Raw genomic sequence first — 18,523 nt, 5'->3', positions numbered from 1 at the left:
TGTTTTGTTCATTTTCTTTTTAAAGGCTAGTTTTGAAGATTGAATTTGGTGAGGAAAGGTGTTGAGAGGGGGCTGTTTTGTTGTTGTTCGTATTTTACATGGATCTGCTGTTATCTTCTACCATTTGTTGATAGTGGTCAGTGCCCCTCTATGCTCTTAATAAGCGTTGGAAGGTGTCTGGGAGGGAGAATTCCAAAGAGCAGTAGCAGTCCTTTCTACCACAAAGCCAACAGAAAAACACTGTCTGAGGCTAGATGGGTGTGGTGTGTTTCAAACTCCCAAGATTAAATAGCTTAGAATTTAAGAGTTCAGTTAAGCAAATGTTGCTCTTATTCTCAAATTTCTGTCTCCTTAGTTCCACTTGTTTTCCACCTCTACATCAGTATCTGACCAATAGAAATCACAAGCCTAAAATGTCCAAAATTGACCTTAACCTCTTCCTCTCCAAATCTGCTCGTCTCTTGTATTCCCAATCGTGATCAACAGTATCACCATCCCACTGGTACCAGTGGAGTTGAAAACCTTGGAGTCATCCTTCGCTCCTTCTCCCTCGTTGCCCATTCCCCAGTGTTGCCCCTCTGCAGTCCACCATTCTCCCTGTGGCTGCCAAAGTGCTCTTGGTAAACGCAATTATGATCACAGAGCTCTCCTACTTAAAATGCTTTAATGACTCTTTTTCACCTACTGGATGAAACGCCCAGTCCTCTTTTGGTTCCTGAATGCCTCTCTGACCCAGTCCCCGGCCACTCCCTGCCATTCCTCCGAGCCCTTCACATTCCAGTTACATGAACTGCTCACAGTCACCCAAACACACCAGGGTCTTTCATGATTGTGACTTTGCACGTGAAATTTCCTCTTTTCCTCATGTTTCCACAGCATTTCCATATACTAGTTTCATAACTCATGTCACACTGTATCGTTGTTACTCCTTCTCGTTTATCTCCACGACTAGTCTGCTGCTTCCCTATTTGGGGAGCACGTAAACATTGTAGAGGAGGTTCAGACTAGATGCTTCTAGGTGGCATTTCAGTTTGCTTTGGGCCCTGAGACACTGCTATTTTCTGATGCTCACTTTTTCTGCTTGCCCCGGCCTCCCTCTGGTGGAGGTGCTTAGAATCAGCGGATTGGTCATGTGGCCAAAGATAAGCCAAAGCAGCCTGGCTGATGGACAACCTGAATAAACATCTGCCTCATATAATTTTTTAAGCAAATATAAAGCTAGCTAATGGGCCTTGGGTTTTGAATGTCTTGGTAGAGCTTTTTGTCTTGCCACATATTAGTTGGCAGACCCTAATTTCAATCCCCAGAGCTCTCACTGGGTGTCAACACACCCACCCCTGATGGTCTCAAAGAACATCACACTACAGTCAAACAAATAGCCCAAGAAGAATTAGCTGGTAGAGACCTTCCTTGTTTTTCCTCTGCCCAAGCTGAGACAAACCTGTTTGCAGGAATGTTTGCCTCTGGAGGATTACATCATACAGCAAGGGATCAAACACCAATTAATCACACCCACATGGTAGGTATTGCCCCCAATTGTAGTGGGACTCACCTCCCCTGAAAAAGTCATAAGGTAGGTCTTTATCTCTATCCTGGAACAATATCCAGTTAATACTCATTTCTGTCCAGTTGAAGATAACCTAGGCGTTGAATCAGTATGTGTTCTCAAGCGCCCTTGAATATCGAGTTCCCTAAGTATGGTGGTGGCCTTAGGTGTATTCTGAGTTGATCTGATTGTTGAATTGTTGATTCCAGGGAAAAACCTTGCCAGGCAGGGTTTTTTTTTTTTTTTTAAGGTTATTTATCAGCCTGGTTGTGAGGACTCTCACCTCTGAAAAACAACAAACCTTTAGAAAACATGACAAATTTATCATCTTCATGGCTATTGTGAATTTGATCAGATACTATGTTTATACTACAGTGAGACTTCTAGCAGCAAGAATGGGTTTTAGTCTTAAGGGGGGTGGGGGGAATGAAAATTAATATAATCTATTTGTCATCAGGAGAGTCTACCTTTAAAAAATCACTATCTCCCACGTGTCATTTGATACATATGTCAAAGGCCAGGAATGATGATCTGTTGTCCTAGTGTCCATCTGACTATGTTCTGGTTGAAGAAAAATGATCGAGGTGCTACCAGGGGTAACATGCAATAAAATAGAAACAGAACTGGTGGGAGGGCCCCCCTGAAGTTCTTAGGTTTCTATGTTCAGAGTAAAGATGACCCTACCCACGAAACGATCATTGATAACATCATTTATGATGCCTTTGCCCTTCAGTTGGCACTGCACAGGCACCGCTTGGTTCTTCACCACATCTGTAAAGTGCATCGCCACTAGTGGGGAGGTGTAGTTCACCTGTAGGTGGAAGAACAATGATTCTAAGTGTGAGGAGTAGAGGGTGTGCTGGCGGGGTGGGCGGGGGTAGGGGTAAGTAGAATGGGAAATATTTAGTGCAGGGTGGAATAACCTCCAGAAAGGGAACTGAGTAAATCCCATGATGTCAGGTCACAGATGGCTAAGGCAACTGACAAGTTCTCTCTGCCCTGGGAAAGTGGGAAAGTTACACATTCTTCTCATAAGTCACTTCAGATGTCTGAATGTCCTGTGGGAAAAACCAATTCTAACTCAGCATGACATGATTTTCTGGATATCAGACCATGAACCAAACCAGAGCTAGTATTTATCAAGTCTCTGTTGTGGAAATAAAGCCTTCAATGCCTAAGGCTTCACATTGGAAAAACATGGAAGTATGATTATTTGGACATAATTGAATGCAATAGTGGCGATTTCTCTTCTCCCGGTGCTGCTGCTAAATAGCTATGTGACTTTGGGCAAGTCACTTCCTCTCTCTGAACCCTAATTTCTCCATCTGTAAAGTGAAGAAGTTTCACCATATCTGAGACTCATTCAGATATGAAAATGATAGGAATTGGTCGAGCGCTCCTGGTCTTGGCCAGCAGCTATTTCCCCAGTCCTCTCTTCCTACCAGCTGCTCCCCAATTCTCATAGATCCCAGCCAGCCTTTCATTTCTTTCTTTCTCAGTCCTCTCTGACAGCAAAGACAAAGGAGGTACAGGCTTACGTGAGTCAGTTTGCCGTAGTAAGGGTAGTAGCGGAGGTCAAAAGAGGCCGACTCTGGGTAGTATTTGATGGAGCGGATGTCGTTTTCATCACCTCTCTGTAAGTAAAAGCAGGTATAAATGGTGTGCTGGGTCACTGAGTGGTTGGGGCCTGAGCTAAAGAGACCTGTGTCCCAGGTGAAATCCTTGCATGACCCACAACTAGTTGCCCCAGGAAGACCATGAAAGCTCAGCCCAGCTCTATCCCGAGGAGTGCTTCCAGGGAGGGACTGCTGGCTTTTTGGTTCAGAGGACACTGGACAGAAGGCCTGGACTGAGGAGGCCAGCAGTACTCAGTTCTGTGCTGGCTCCGAGGGAACCCAGAAAGGACTCGAAAGGGCATGCAATATCTGGTGCCGCTCTGGCCAGAGGGTCTACTATGCTAGCTTTTCTCCAAAGAATCATCCTGGCACCACCTTGGACTTTGGAACTGAAGCAGGTATAAATTGGAACGCCTTGAGGAAATCCCACTCTACAGCAACGTGCACACTTTGGGCTCAGTTCTATTGGAAGTCAGACTAGGTGTGCAGGGATGTGTAGGACTCAGCCTATACTTGGCACACTTAAACTCTCATCTCCAACCACATTCTCTGTAGTGCTTAGTTACAGTAGGTGGAGTCAGGAGGATAAGCAAGAAGGATCCAGCACTGGAAATGATTAAACAAACAGTTCCACCCTCATCAACCCTCACTGAATAAGAGACTCCACATGCTGACTGCTCATTAGCTTGTCCTAAATAGCAGAGGTCTGGGAGCTAATAAGGGACTAATAGTGCATCACTGCTAGCAAATCACTTGCTAGGGTCATGTGATGACTCTTGTCACTACAGTATGATCCTTCTTAGTATGAACTGAGCTCTCCTTAATTTAGTCTAGTAATTATCTCATCCTGTGTGATTTCCACGTGTGGGTGTGGATTTGACCAGTATTGATTATTACAGAGTGTAAAAGCACTTTTAATATTTCTTTTTCTTTTTAAAGGATAGTTCTCAGCAAATTTTGATGCAAGCTGAAAAATGAATAGCTTCCACTAGGGAACCATAAATGGGCTCAGTCCAATTAATATGCTAGTTTAAGAGTTGGTGTTTATGACTTATTTATATAGTTTTCTAAAAAGCAATGAAATTCATTTTTGTGAATGGTCTGTGGAAGTTAGTAGTCATGTCCCACATGTATGTATACTTCCACATATTCACATACATGTGAATAAAATGAATGTCCTCCCCTACCTCATTCATCTGGCAAGCACTACCTGATCCAGCATTACTGCCACTCACATGGAACCTCTCCCTCTTCATGTCCCTACAGCACCAGTAATAATCGATTGCCCTAATTTCAGAGACAGTCATATTTATGTTGGCACCCCAACACCTCCCAAAGCACCTGGTACTTAATAAGTGGTCATTGAATGCTTGCTGATTGTGGACTTTTGGCTGAATAAATACTGCTTTCTGATCTGCCACCATCAAATTTTGAGCAGCATTCCTAGAGCTCAGAATGGGATGCCTGGCTTCACACACTTACAAGACAATCGTCCAGGCTGGGGGCGGAAGTGGGGGGGGGGGCTCAGTTGATGTGGAACAGGAGGGACCTGTTTGTAGTAGGTTTAAGAAGCAAACCCAAGATATAGGACTTTTTCCTACAAAGGAGCTAATTGGTGCAGATGAGGTAGGAGTTAATGGTCCCTGGAAGGACAGTTAATTAGCATATTAATGGAGTTCTGTTTATACTTCCCTTGTAGTCGTTTGTTATTGCAACACCCAGAGCCACTGGTCATTGCTGCAAAAAGTGAAATTCAGTTTTAAAAGCAGGGACTAATGACTCTAATGAAGGCCATTTGTTTAGTTCAAAGAAACAAGTAATTAGAGCTAAAAGCAAAAGTGTAAACAGAATCCCAATTAATGACTTGGCACATTGTTGTTCCCTGCTGTGGCCCTTATCTAAGGTTGTGTTTGACTTTCACAGGTATAAATCAACACACACACACACACACACACACACACACACACACACGAATTGAATGCTGTCTGGAAGTGAGGAGGCCTGAAGGTACTAAAAGGAGGTATAGTTATAAAAAGATGAACCTTTCCCTAACGCATAGCCAGGATGAAGCATCTTTTTGCAGGGAACAGATGTGCTGGCAGTACTTACTCAAAAATGCACTTTACCTGAACTTTGCAGGAAACCGTCACGGGATCTCCAAGCTCAGGGCGAAAGCCTACAATCTAGCAAAAGAAAACCAGTATTTTAAAACACAACAAGACAGATTTGACAGTCACAACGGGGTTTTTCCTAAATCCCCCTTGAGTCATCCCTTCCTTAAGTATAAGCATAATCTATTTTCCTCTCTCAGAAATGTTGGGAAAAGCACAAAATGCAAACTCTCTTCAGAGCTGTGCAGCCCACCGACCGCACTTTAGATTGCTCCTTGAATTTGTGCACGGTACAATGGCAACTGCAGCAAGGTAACCCTCAACATGTAAGAGACTTTATGGTTTCAAGAGTTGCAAGGCTGATAAGTCTCTGACACACCTCAGACATGGAGGAGAGCAAGAAACTGCATTTCTTCCCGCTATAAGAACCCTCCCCCAAACCACCCTCATGTCAATTCCCTGTTCCAAACAGCTCTGGACCTCTGTTCTGACAGAAGACATCAAAGGGCAGGGCTAGGGGTGGGGAAGAAGTTTTAGGGAGAAAAAGGAATTATTGTTCAATAGGTTTGTCTGGTAGTCAGTAAAAATGGCCAAATGTGCAGTGTGTGAAGACAGCCCAAGAGAAATAGAGTAGCCAGAACCTTCCTATGCAGCTAATCCACTTATTATCACTAGAGTATCAAGGATCAGTATACCCGGTTCATCTTTAAAAGGATGCAGGGCTGCCCAGTAGAGTAGCCAAAAGTAGGATCCTCCAGGCCAGAGCAGTTCTTTAGGAAGGAGCGCTTAAATTGGCAAGCTTTCTTATCCTCATCCTCATCGCCATCTTGGATGAAGTACTGCCCCGGGGGACAATCCACATTCATTTCCTCTTGAAGACTGTCATTATAACCTAAAGAGGGTGGGTGGCAAAGGGTGAAGTTAAACAGGTGCTACAGGAGAAGGCTGTGTTTTCAGTAGCCCCCCTCCCTAGCTTTCTTTCTTCAGCTTTCTATGCTCCTTGAAAAGTCCTCTCAATCTGTCCTAGACTCTATGACCTGGCATCAGGGGCTCAAGACCCTCCATCAGCAATATCTCTTCCAGGAAGCCTGCTGGACTAGTCCCTCAGCCTTCTTTGGTGGTCTGTCCCCTCGCTTCTCTTTCCCTCAGAACTTGCAGATTTCTATCTCTCGGTCATATATTGGTCCCTTGACAATTTCTCTCCATATCCCAGTATTTTTTTCAGATATGGTGTATTGTAAACTTGGAGGGCTGCCTCTTCTTCTGGGAGAGGAATAGGCACACAGACAGATTTGGAAAGAGGGACTGAGTCATGTGGAGGCATGGTGTATATCAAGAGGCAAAGAACGTGCCTCAGTTTAGTCTTTTTAAGTTCAACTTAGGAAACATCTCCCTTTGAGGAGGCACCTGGTGCAAGAGAGTGAGACCTGTGCATTGTAGGACAGGAGAGGAAGAGGAGGAGGAGATAAACCAGCTTCTCATTCTTTACAGAAAGACAGAAACCAATGACAACCATCAGGGCATCATCGAGAGTGGGAGGAGGGAGAGGTCTTGTCTGTTGAGACCTCAGGTACTCAGTTAGTGTCCTTTTACATTGGATGGAACATCGTGTGTGTCCAAGGCACACACATCAGGAAGAGAGTTGAAAGGAGTTATCTGGTGAGCTGACTCTGAGCTACAAGATGTCATGGAACTGGCCTTTGGAAATGACCACGTTATTTACAGTTTTGTTCTAAACGATGGAATCCAGTTAGTCCTGTTAGATCCAGCCCCCTGTGTGTTCATGTTCCAAGTAGTTGGATTTTTTAGAAGCGATTGTCACCTACGAACAACCAGAGATCAAACTCCAGCTATACTGCTGGATCCTCTTCTAGACAGGTTGTGACTTGGGTTTGATATTATTAAGAAGCAATTGGGAATTTTAAATCCATTCCAATTATGGTTATTCATTTATTTTTCCTTCGACAATGTTATATTCAAGATTTTGTTTATATATATATATATATATATTTAGAATGAGAACTATGTTCAAATAATAACTTTTCTAAATAGAAGCTGTAATCACATGCTGATTGTTTCTGTTGAGGTAGTTTCATCAAAAATAATGTAACATGGACATGACCCTTATTGCAAAATTCCAGTTCTCATGGGAATGAAACTGATTCTCTAGGATGTCTATTTAGAAATGGGTTCCTTTTAAATAGGGCATATTGTCTACACTTAGGAACTAAAAACCCAGTGTTTTTCCTGCTGTTCCCCACCTCTAACATCGGGTCAGAATTGGTATTTCCCTATCTTCTCAGAGGGATTTCCTTAGTAGAGATTCTGGCAACATCTTTGCAATAGCTCTCATGCATTTTGGTGGGGGAAAGATATTGTGCTGGCTGTGATGCCCAAAATGTGTGTGTATGTGTGTGTGTGTGGGGGGGGGCTTGGCCAAAAATGAAACTATATGAACTCACAAAGAACTCTGCTTCCCACATCTTGTAGGTGAGAAGTCTGAAACTCAGGCTTACCCCAAATAAAACTGAGCTTTACTGATACAAAGCTGAGCTTCTAACTCCTTGTTGTATGTCAGCAGCAATGAATTATGAAAAACAGCAACTTCTGAAGCTTTAAAGGTCACACACATCACCTGCAGATGCTGTTCAAAGGCAGATCCTGATTCAGGAGATCTGGGGTGGAGCCTGAGATTCTGACTTTCTAACAGACTCCCAGGTTTTGCTGATGTGCTGGTCCCTGGGTGTCAAGTGAATGGATGTGGGTTTTAATACTGGTTTTGCTGCTGGGAGTGTTTGGTCATGTTACTTCCCCTTTCTGAATCTCAGTTCCCTCATTTTGTAAAATGGGGATGATACGCAGGATTAAAGTTAAATTACAAAATTTATGCATTTAAATAACACTGCCCATCACGTAATTCCTCTTAATCCGGTGCATGTACTACTACTGTCCCCCTCTTGTTCCTAGACCAGGACAACCAAACCAATCTAACTGGCTTCACCTGTCCCCCTTCACAAATAACAGATGGGCAAGCTGAATAAATACAGAGTCTGTGTCCTCTATGTTCAATCTTAACCAAGCTACTACTTCAGTTTCAACCTTTAGAAGGGCCTCTTAAAAAGCCATTCCTTTGTCCCTGAAGATGTGTCTGATGCTGCTGTAGAGATAGCATCTTAAAACTCTTCGGGAGGAGGGTCCCACATGGCGTGCAGACCTCTCCTGCCGCTCGCTGCTCCCCTCGGCAGTGTACTTCGGTCCTTCTGCCTGCTCTGCTCCCCGCTCTGACTCTGGTGAATTCTCTCACCCTCCCGCGCTTCTGACTGTACCCAGTGCTTGTATAAATAAATAAATAAATGGTTTACAAAAAAAAAATGTAGAAGTGGCTGCTGCCCAGATACTCTTTCTCTGACTCCCTTCTGGAATGCTGTTAAATAAAGACACTTAAGCTCTTCAAGATAGCCCACCTCCAAGAAATGAATTCTCTTACCTTGAGAGAGTATAGGAGACAGGAATCTTCTAGTTTGGGAGAACATGCTTCTTTTCTCACCACTACCCCCCAGAATGGTCCTTTTATAATTGGATCCTTATTGAGCCATCTGGATGTGGCCAGGACACAACTAGGTGCTGTAAAGTGCTCACAAAAATAAAACACGTTCTCTGCCCACAGTGAACTTACCCTGCTGGGGAGTCAGCTTGTGTGCTTTTAAGGCAACATACAGTCAGAAAGTAGAGCAGTTTGGATTGTATCTAGAGGTGCTGAGGGAAGGCAAGATGCACGCATGATGGGCTGGGGCTTGTGGGAGTAGGATTACTGGGCCAGGTGAGTTTTGAGTTTTGAATTCCCAGCATCGTCTCCCAAAGAGGCTTCCAACATTCAGAAGAACTTACCCTGGAGAAAGCCATTTAGGCTAATCACGTAGTGCTGCCAAGTGTCAGGTTCAGAAACGTTGAAGTTGAAGTTAAGGCTATGGGCGAAGGGTCTGATCATAACTCCTGGCAATGAAAACAGGGCTTGGATATATTAACCCATTCGTGGGATCGGTTTTTTGTATCAATTCCCAGGAAACCATTTCCCACCAGGCAATCAAAATGAAAAGGACTATAATTTGCCAAGTACCATTTTACTTTTACTCTGAATAATTGAATCCCTAAGTCATTACCGGGAAGAGCCAAAGTTAATTGAGACTGAACACGCTGTGCAAGCAGATTTCTGTCCAGCCAATTCTGACAATACAGGGCACTTGGGCACTCACCAGGAGGCTTCACCCTTTCAGTGAAGGATGGCAGGTAAGGACTGATGGTCAGAAATAGAGTGTACATGCAGAGGGTGATCACGGCAGCCAGGGAGGCATAGAAGAAGAAGTATATGACTAAGATCAGGCCTGCAGGACAATCAGAGAGGAGAGTGGTCAGTGCTTGCCAACAAACCCTGCCTCCTCACCTGGGCTCTGGAACTGGAACCAACCCAAATGGACTAGATGGCTTTTATTTTATTCTCCCAATTCAGTGTGTCCTTGCTCATTTAGATGCCACCAGTTTGGAATTGGTGAGAATTGTGTTGGAGGTTTCATTGCAGTTTACCTTTACAGCATCTCTGATGGAAGGGCTTGCTGAGCACATGATGACCGTGAACAAGATTATAGGGGAGTGGACTACAGTAGTATAAAGTACTACAGTGGACAAATGACTCGGGAGTCTTTTGGGTACAGGTTGATGTCCTAAGTGCAAATCATTTTTCACTATTCATTAAAGCAGGTGTCCTGAAGAGCCCTCGCACTGGTTCCAGTGATTATATGTATTTGCAAGGAATGAAAACAGCATTTCTTTCCATGTAGTCTATAATTCACATTTTTGATTAATTTCCACTGGACTTCCCTCTAATCAAGGCAAAATGAGGTCTCACCCTACTTATTTCAAATCTTATTCATCTTTACGGAAGTTTAAGTGGCTCTGCCTTTCAAAAAGAATTCTAACACAGGATATGTCAGGGACGAAGAGGAATTCCAGGGCACTGCTACCTGTGGCCCCTACCTGTGAGCTTGCGAAGCTATAGAAGCTCTCCGCACCCCCAATTTCTCACAGGTAAAATGGGCGTGGATTTACCACTTAACTCATGTCCTGCTCTATCCCTGACAGCATCTGAAACTCAGCCTTTCTTTACATCCTGTCCTGACTTTGTCACTTCCAAGCTGTTTAATCTTGGACACGCTGCTCATCTCTCTGGATCTCAATTTCCTCATCTGTAAAATGAAGATTTTACAGATTTACTTACATCTTAGCATTGAATAATGCATATAAATGGATAGCACAGAGCCTGGAAGATGCTAAGTGCTCTATCAACGGCAGTCTTCATCGCTGTTATTGTTGATACTGTTACTGCCGCAGGACTGGCAGCGCGGTGGTATGGATTCCCCTGTGTGAGCTGTGTTAGAACTCGGTTTGCCCCAGGATTAGGCGAAGCAGAGTGAGATGGATGAGCCCGAGACTGCCGCTGGGAAGCGCTGTTTAAAGACCTCCTTGGGGCTCTGTTGGGCAACAATATCTGGCTCCAGTCACAGCAGTGACATGATGTGGAAACTAGAGATTTGAGCTGAATCATGAACCAGAAACTGGAACAAACCTTGTAACTTTGCTGTGTCCAAGCTGAATCCAAATAGTAATTTTTAAATTGAACCGTGAACCAAACAAAATTTACCAAAGGGGAACAAAATGGAGTGGGGAAAGAGAGGGGGAAAGCTCCCTGGCATTCCAACTGGAAATGAACCTTTGTGTTTTAGAAGATGAGCTAAAGCGGAACTGGAACATGAGCACATGGATTCAGCTGGAGGCCCTGGAGAAGCTGCAGTGGCACCTGTGTGCTTGTGGTACTTGGCGGCTGCCCACAGCTGTGCTAATTAGGTGTGCCCTACTCCGCTTCCTCCATCCCACGCTTCCCATCCCCATCCTGGGAATGGATCAACAGTTGGAGCCATCTTGGGAGGACCGGAAGACTCTGTTTCATGGGTGGAAGGAAAGTGATGGACTGCAGGTGCACGCCCTTGGAGACACCTTCCTTCTTGCCCAGAATGTGTGGCCAGGAAGCTGTAATAGGAGAATGGCTCTAGCAGTGAATTTCCTCAGCCTGCCCAGGAGTCTCTGCCCTGGACGCTATAATGAATTCTGTTAGCCAACTCCCCACACCTCAGGCAAAACCATCAGAACCCACTGATCTCTCCAACCCTTTCCGTTCTGGATGTCCAAGTTTTACTTGGGTCACTCCTTTAGGTAATTTGGGGTTCTCTCCTAGATGTCCCACCCAAGCCAGGATAAACCTGGATATCTTGAATAGACTAGGTATCCCTAATCCTGATTCTTCACTCCTCTTACCAAAATGGCTCATCAGGACCTGAGGCCCTACCCATCCTCAGGTCCCGGCCTCAGGTCCTGATGGCTTGCTCATTGCTCATTGCTGTAGTTCATGAAGACGGTGTGGTGTTCTGGCAAGAGACTGTGCTCCAGTGTTCATCTAAACTGAGTTTGAATACCAGTGCTGCTGCTGAACTGTGGGACTTTACACAGGTTACTCTCTAAGCCTCAGCTTTTGCATCCGTCAATGATGATCACAATATTGCTGCCTCATATGGTTCTTGTCAGTTTGTCAGTATCCAGTAAAGTAGCATATAGTTCCTAAGAATAGAGGTTGCCCAGTCACCAAAGAAAAAAGCCCAGAATAAATAATAGGCTGGGAGAATATGTTGGTTATGTTGATGTCCAGGCATATGTTTGGTGACCTTGGCACTAATGTCATGATGTACCCTTTGCCCGGAGTAGCCAGGCAGAAGGAGCTTGGCTTCCTGAGCTTTCATTAGCCCAGCTACTCAGAGGTCAGGAAATGTTCTACCATATAGTGTCTCCACTTCCCCATATTCCCTGAGAATTTGAACCTGCCTTCTTCATACGCAATTAGTGGCCTATAGATTGTTCTCTAAAGAAGCAGTTTGCATTAGCTCATCTGGTGAAGTCCCAATGGCCGGCTGTGTGGGAGTTAATGTTTGGCTCCCTCTCCCAGAATCACACTTGTGTTCCACAAGGCCTGTTTTTCCCAGTACTCTTTAGGCAAGGGAGAAACAGCTGTGCCCTTATGGAGCCCCGGTGAGTGTCCTGCATTTGTCTGTAGCTTTCAGAATGTCGGAATGTTCCTTGAATGGTACATTTGTTCCAGTTCGAGTTCGAGGGATGGGCAGGGGTGGGGCAGGGACTGACGGGGGTGAAGGGAGGTGGGTGTTGCTCAGAGCCCCACACCTGCTGTTCCTAATTCCAGGAAACAAGGCTAGCTAGCTGTTTCACCCTGACTGAATTGAATTAGAAACAAACTCCAGTGGAGAGAATTCTCAGCCAAAGGGGCCTTTAGAAGGCATGACCATCAACTTTAGCAACTTGGCCTCTTGACACTGGGGGGCTCTCATTTTATCCATGGCATCCTATATTGTTTTCTTCTACTGTGGGTTAACTGAGTTCCAAACCAGCAGCTGCTCTTTTTCTGGGCCATGCAGAAGAGTGTGGCAAGTGTGAATTTTACCACAGGCTAAATCTCCTGAGACGAAGGCTCAGCTTGAATAGTTTAGGAGGTGAGTAGGACTCTGGCAGAGGAGTGCTGGGAAAATTATGAAGTAAAAGTGGTGGCTGCATGTGGTACAAAGAGGAAATGCTAAGGAATGTGATCCTGTCACTGATCCAGCAACATGGACGCTCAGCATTAGTCTCCCGCCACGATCCTTTAAAGACAATTTCTCTGTGTACACTGTGGGAGCATAAACACCCACCAGCTGCAGCCAGGGGCAAGGCCTCCTGGCTTTCCTCAGACCTTACTAGGTGAAACAGTGAGGCATGGGTAGGTAACCAGGGACTTGGTCCTCATATCCTAGAATGTCTTCTAAATAATACTTTGTACAATTTAAACATCTTATTGGAGCCTCCAGCTGATCTGTGAGAGAGGTGAGGCAGTTTTGGCCTCATCTGACAGGTGAAGAAACTATCAAGAGGGCAAATAAAGAGCCCAAGATCACACTGGCAGAAAGTGACAAGGTTAAGACTTTTTTTTTAAAAAAAGTCTCTGCTCGCCCAACTCATTCTTAAGGTCTTTCTCTATTGCAAGTGATATTGAGTCCAGTGAATTTTAGCTATACAGTCAAGTTTGTTCACCCTCTGGAAGTTTGTTCTCATGGGGTCTGCCCATAGTCCAGGCACTTTCCTAGGCACTGATCCCTTTACATGAAATGTTAAGAGAAGTTTGCAGACAAGCCCATCCAACGTATGGTAAAGGAGTCTTGGACACCAAGCCCAAAGCAAAGGACACCCGACTGGGACATTGGGACAGCTGGGACTTACTCCAACTCTGACCTGTTCGGGCCAGAGACATCCTTTTCTCCGGATCCCACAGGTATTCGCTCATGATCTGCAATTTCTGCCACCAGGTATTGCCTGCTGGCTGACCCTGCACCTCTTCCTCCTCTTTTTCGTCCTTTTCTTTCTCCTCTTCTTCCTCTTCCTCGTCCTCTCCTATTTCTTCTTCTTCTTCCTCCTCCTCCTCCTCCACCTCCAATTCAGGCACCACCATCACCTGAGCCTCTTCCTCTGCTTCTTCTTCTTCATCTGCTAAGTAGTTCTGGTTCACTTCATCCTGATCATCCTGGAGCAGTGACAAAGCACAATCCCCGTTTTGAAAAAAAAAAAAAATTCCAATGGTGCACCCCACCAGCCAAACATAAATGGAAAACGACTCAATATTTGGAGATGCTTCAAATTCCACTTCCCCATCAACACAGCCATGGTACAGGAGGCTGATTTTCTTTCTCTGTCCTGATAGAGGAAATGCCCTTTCAGTGACCCATTTTGAGCCAATAGTCTTTCCATAGAGGTGTAAATTTTATTCTCAGCTTCAGGCTTTTCCCCTAGGACTGTGCTTATGGCTGCCCTGTCCTGGGATCTCCCGTTTAACTTTGTGTGACTTGTCGAGGCAGAACTGAGCTCCACACTAGAGGATGGAGTCATTTTTGACACCTGTGTCGGTGATCGCAAATTGTCAGTCCCAGCCAGTATGGTTCTAACACCCTATATACTTTCAGCTGCTCAATTCTCTGTCCCAAGTTGTGGCTAAAAATAGCCTGGGACAGACATCAGGAGGACAGGCCAGCTGCTGTACCCCTCCTCAAAACTTAGCCTGCCCACCCAACAGAAGCAAGAGTTAGGAAACTATTTGCAGCTTCTTTGACCATTGCCTGAGCTGGGACTTTTTCCTGCCTTAGGTTGGACAGAACACCTGAGTTCTGGGACCCAACAGATACTTCTTTAGTTCCTGCCCTCCCTGCCCCCGACCCCATGCCCTAGGCAAAAATTCTGGGCACTTAGCAGACACTCAGCACAGATTTGTTGATTGACTGATTGTAGTCATTACTGGAGATCTGAAACTGTAATCTTCTCTGAGTGGTTCTAAGAAAATTAAACCAAAAGAGAGAAAATCCCAGACTTCATTCAGTGGTATTTCAAATGCCTCCCAGCCCCAGGCTGGAGAGTTGGATCCTTGCTCTTTGTGGGTCTGCCAAGGCTCACTGCAGCAGCAAAAAATGAGGCCACCCCCCCTTCTCTCTGCTATCTAAATCCTAAGAGTGGCAGGGCCTGTGCACCTGTTGAGGTTGGATGTGTCAAATCAGAGAGGCCAGGGGCTGCCCTCCCTGACTAATTTCTTCAAAGGCCATTTAGAGGACACTCAGCTAAAAAGGCTGCCACTGGTGGGGTAGGGGTCAGGGGGAGGGGGGGGTCAGCAAATCGGATTGTTCAGAACCAGTAAAAGTGATATAAAATAACAAGGCTCTACTCTGAGTATTCTGTCTGCTCAGCACTATCTGGCTCTTGACTATAAGCACTCTTGAGTTGTTCTCCGATGTGTTTAGATGTACAGCTTTATATCACACACCATCCTTGGATGGGTGGGGACCTTGGGGATTCACTCATTCATCTGAGATCCAGAGAGGGGACAGGATCTTCCCAGAGCCACACAGCAAGCTCATGATAGAGTCGACAGTCTTCAAACCTATGTCTCTTGATATCCTGCATGGCGACATTCCCCCCATCACATTGAGCACAAGGGTCTACAGGTGTCTTAGCAGATTTATGGAGCACAGCAATGTGTTCGATTTTGTGTGCCCAAGAGATTATAGGTGCTTAGACTCAATGATTTCTGACTCTGACATGGACTCACAGTGTAAGGCTTGGGAGAATAAACCCCATAACTCAATGTTGAATGGATTAATAAATGTTCTCAACTTGCTGTTGCTTGCGTGTGAACATGGGTACACACCTGTCCTCCCTAACTACATTCTGAGCACCCAGGGGGCAGAGTCCATATTTTCTAAGTCCTTGATGGCCCTCCACAGTGTGAAGCCATAGCTAGGTACCCAGTGGATGCTGAACAAATGTCAGTGATAACTGCCTGACTTAAACTCCTGAACCAGGACTCCAGGGGAATGTTCTCCCAGAGCTTGTCACACTAAGCTCAGCAGTCATGATGGGAGTAGTCATCACCATGTCTCCCAGAGAATGCTGCAACTGAGAATATCAGAAAATTTGAAGTGCAACGTTTCATCACAGAGGAATTTCTATTCCCTTCATATTTTCTGAATAATTTCCATTTTCTTTCCATGTTGCCGATGCCTGTCCTCCACCTCTGCACCACAGAGGGGGCAGCTGGCCTTAGCCTCAGCCTGATCTTATTTGTAGATGTGAGCTCTCACAATAATCCCATTAAAGATGACTTGTCATTAAAGCTTTACCCTCCCGGGAAGAATTAACCTTCTCAGAGCTCATTTCCCCACAGCTCTCACACTGCCTGAGCTTCGGAAACTGAGCACAGGAGAAACCTCACATTGTGTAACTATTTCTGAAATCCAGTAGGGAATCCGTTGGTAATGACAGGTTCTGTTTTTGACAGTTTCCTAAAGTGACTCTGCCCTTGTGTGAGTTTGCTGGGATATGTAGTGGGTGTGTGCTACGGCCTTCGTGTTGCCCTAAAAGGGAAGAGTCTGAAGGGCAGGAGGTGGCTCCATTTTGAGCACTCTAAATATATAAACATATAAACAGACAGCTAAACAAATAGTAGGACCCAAAGGATAGATTTGTGCCCTGTACTGAGTAACAAACTGTAGATATCCAAATGGTTGGTTAATTTTAAGAGAGAAACTAGCACATTCATAGAATCAAATGATTTCTTTATAAATGTGACCAAGTATTCCCAATAAAGAGCAAGATTCACCGAGACATTTAAAACTCCAAGCCAGTTGATCAATAATTGACATTAGACCCAACACTTGAGCAGCGTTACATAGAAAAGAGACCAAATGAGGAATTGTTATATGTGCCCTACAGATTGTGACTGCTCTGTGAGCTGTCAAAAGGAAGATTCTATAAATTGGGCTGGAACATAAAGGGAAGCCCTCTGTGGCTGACAGGACGCTAGGAGAATTTGTGTTGCCCTCTGCTGACTGTTGACAGTCTTCACTTAACCCTTGGATGGCGATACATGTGGCCATTCCCAGAGAAAAATGGATTTGACTTTGTTTCCTCCTGAGGCTTAGATCATAGGCCTCTGTGGGGGAGATTTCAGGATATACCTCTCCTCCCCAAGTACTCTGTGTGGTTTATATTAATGATTTATAGCAAAGTAGATGCAAAGAAACGTTGGGTTCAAAGAAATTTCTAATGCATCCTGGAGATAAATAGATAAATGATGACACCAAAAGGGGGATGGCAAGGGAGAGAGGGAGGGAGGGAGGGAGGGGTGGCAGGCTGGATAGCAATGGCCGGTGGAGGATCTGAGGCTTATGAAGTTGCATACCACAAATGTAATGGAAAGAGCACAAGATTAGACGTGGGGAAACTTACATTCTCACTTTGGCTTTTCCACTAACTTACAAGTCACTCCTGTGCTCAGAGCCCCAGCAGCTACCTTTACGTAATGAGAAATTCTGGAGCGATGATGTCTAGGATTACTTCCAGCTTCTATCTAGGATTCTGTGATTTTAACTATCGTTTGGAATTTCAGCTTTAGAAAAAGAGCAGCTGGGTTCCTAAGAAGCTCACTCCCAAAGGGACCGAGACAGCTGGGTAGGCAATGCCTTTCATTTCCTCTTCCCCTTCCATTCTCCCTGGGTGAAATTTCCTACTCTGGGAATGAAACCTATGTGCTCACACTCCAAAAGGTCTGTTCCAATTCTAGACTCCCAAGAAAAAATTTTAGAAAGTGTCTTATTCTCGGTCTCTTCCCCTTCCCTTGTCTTTCTTCTACAGGAAGAGGGGCTTCCTCATTCAATCCAGACATTTAGGGTATAATGGGGTGCTGGGGGCCCCTGCTCACTCTTGAAACTCATGGTCTTTGTAAAACTTCACTGTTCCCGCCCATCCCAAGGAGAGGCATTCATAAACCAAGACCCATACGACCCCTAACCCACCCCTCTCCAAAGGTACAGCAAAATTTTCTGCTCCTCGGGACTCACAAGTCTGAAGCGATAACCGTAAGGGAAGGCCGGAGCCCTTCTGGACCGCAGCTGCCTTCGCATGGCTGTTCAGTGGGCAGAGATGCGGCAGATGCAGGCAAGTGGGTGAGAGTTCTGGAGCTTCTGCTGGTACAGGAGACACTGGTTGCTGGGGACACTTGGCGCTTAGTAAAAGTGAACCCTCCTGGCACAAGCACTTCCCCAAAATAATCTAACATGCCCCTCTCTCATTGGCTGGCCCCTTCCTTGAATCGAAGGAAAGCCCTTCTGGAAAAGCAAGCTCATCATTACAGGGAGGGGGAGATATTCTGGGTCATGAGGATGAGCAAATCACCCCCTCCAACTTCAAGTCTCTTCCCGCCCCCCCTGGCCTACCCCAGCGCCTGAGATACTATGGGCCCAATGGAAATCTTGAGTCGTGTTCGCAATTGAGAGTTGGATATCAGTGTGTGCAGAGGGTAGGGCGGGGGTGGGAGTTGGGGGTGAGGGGAGATGGCCAAGAATAACTTTCTTTTTTCATAAGGCTGACCTCATGCAAAAGGATCTAGGGTGTCAGGAAAGATTCCCTTTGCTCTTCCCACCCCACACACACACCAAGCCACCTACAATATCCCTTACTTGTGTCAATCTATGAGCTCCTTAAAATGTGGACTATGCATTCTGATTTTAGAGGCCAGACTTTTGCTTTACCCCTCCCCACCCCAAAGAGGGTCTTGGACATAA

The 18,523-nt window shown here is 45.3% G+C and overlaps 1 protein-coding gene across 2 annotated transcripts; it reads right to left on the bottom strand.

The window, feature by feature from the left end:
* Positions 1 to 2,195: 2,195 nt before the first annotated feature.
* Positions 2,196 to 17,863, bottom strand: ATP1B4 (ATPase Na+/K+ transporting family member beta 4; the record flags this gene model as incomplete). 2 transcript variants are annotated; one of them, XM_084258080.1, is made up of 8 exons in its annotated part: positions 2,196 to 2,357; positions 3,085 to 3,180; positions 5,289 to 5,345; positions 5,969 to 6,165; positions 9,162 to 9,266; positions 9,527 to 9,655; positions 13,641 to 13,941; positions 17,801 to 17,863. In XM_084258080.1, 8 exons carry the CDS (start codon positions 17,861 to 17,863, stop codon positions 2,196 to 2,198), a joined length of 1,110 nt encoding a protein of 369 aa, XP_084114206.1. The 2 variants fall into 2 exon arrangements, with proteins under 2 accessions (XP_084114206.1, XP_084114207.1); XM_084258081.1 differs by having other exon boundaries at positions 13,653 to 13,941.
* Positions 17,864 to 18,523: the final 660 nt, after the last annotated feature.

This window comes from Talpa europaea, assembly GCF_964194135.1.
Source record: "Talpa europaea genome assembly, chromosome: X".
NCBI classification, from domain to species: Eukaryota; Metazoa; Chordata; class Mammalia; order Eulipotyphla; family Talpidae; genus Talpa; species Talpa europaea.
The sequence above is the reverse complement of the archived record's forward strand: the minus strand, read 5'-3'. Positions and strand labels throughout refer to the sequence as shown.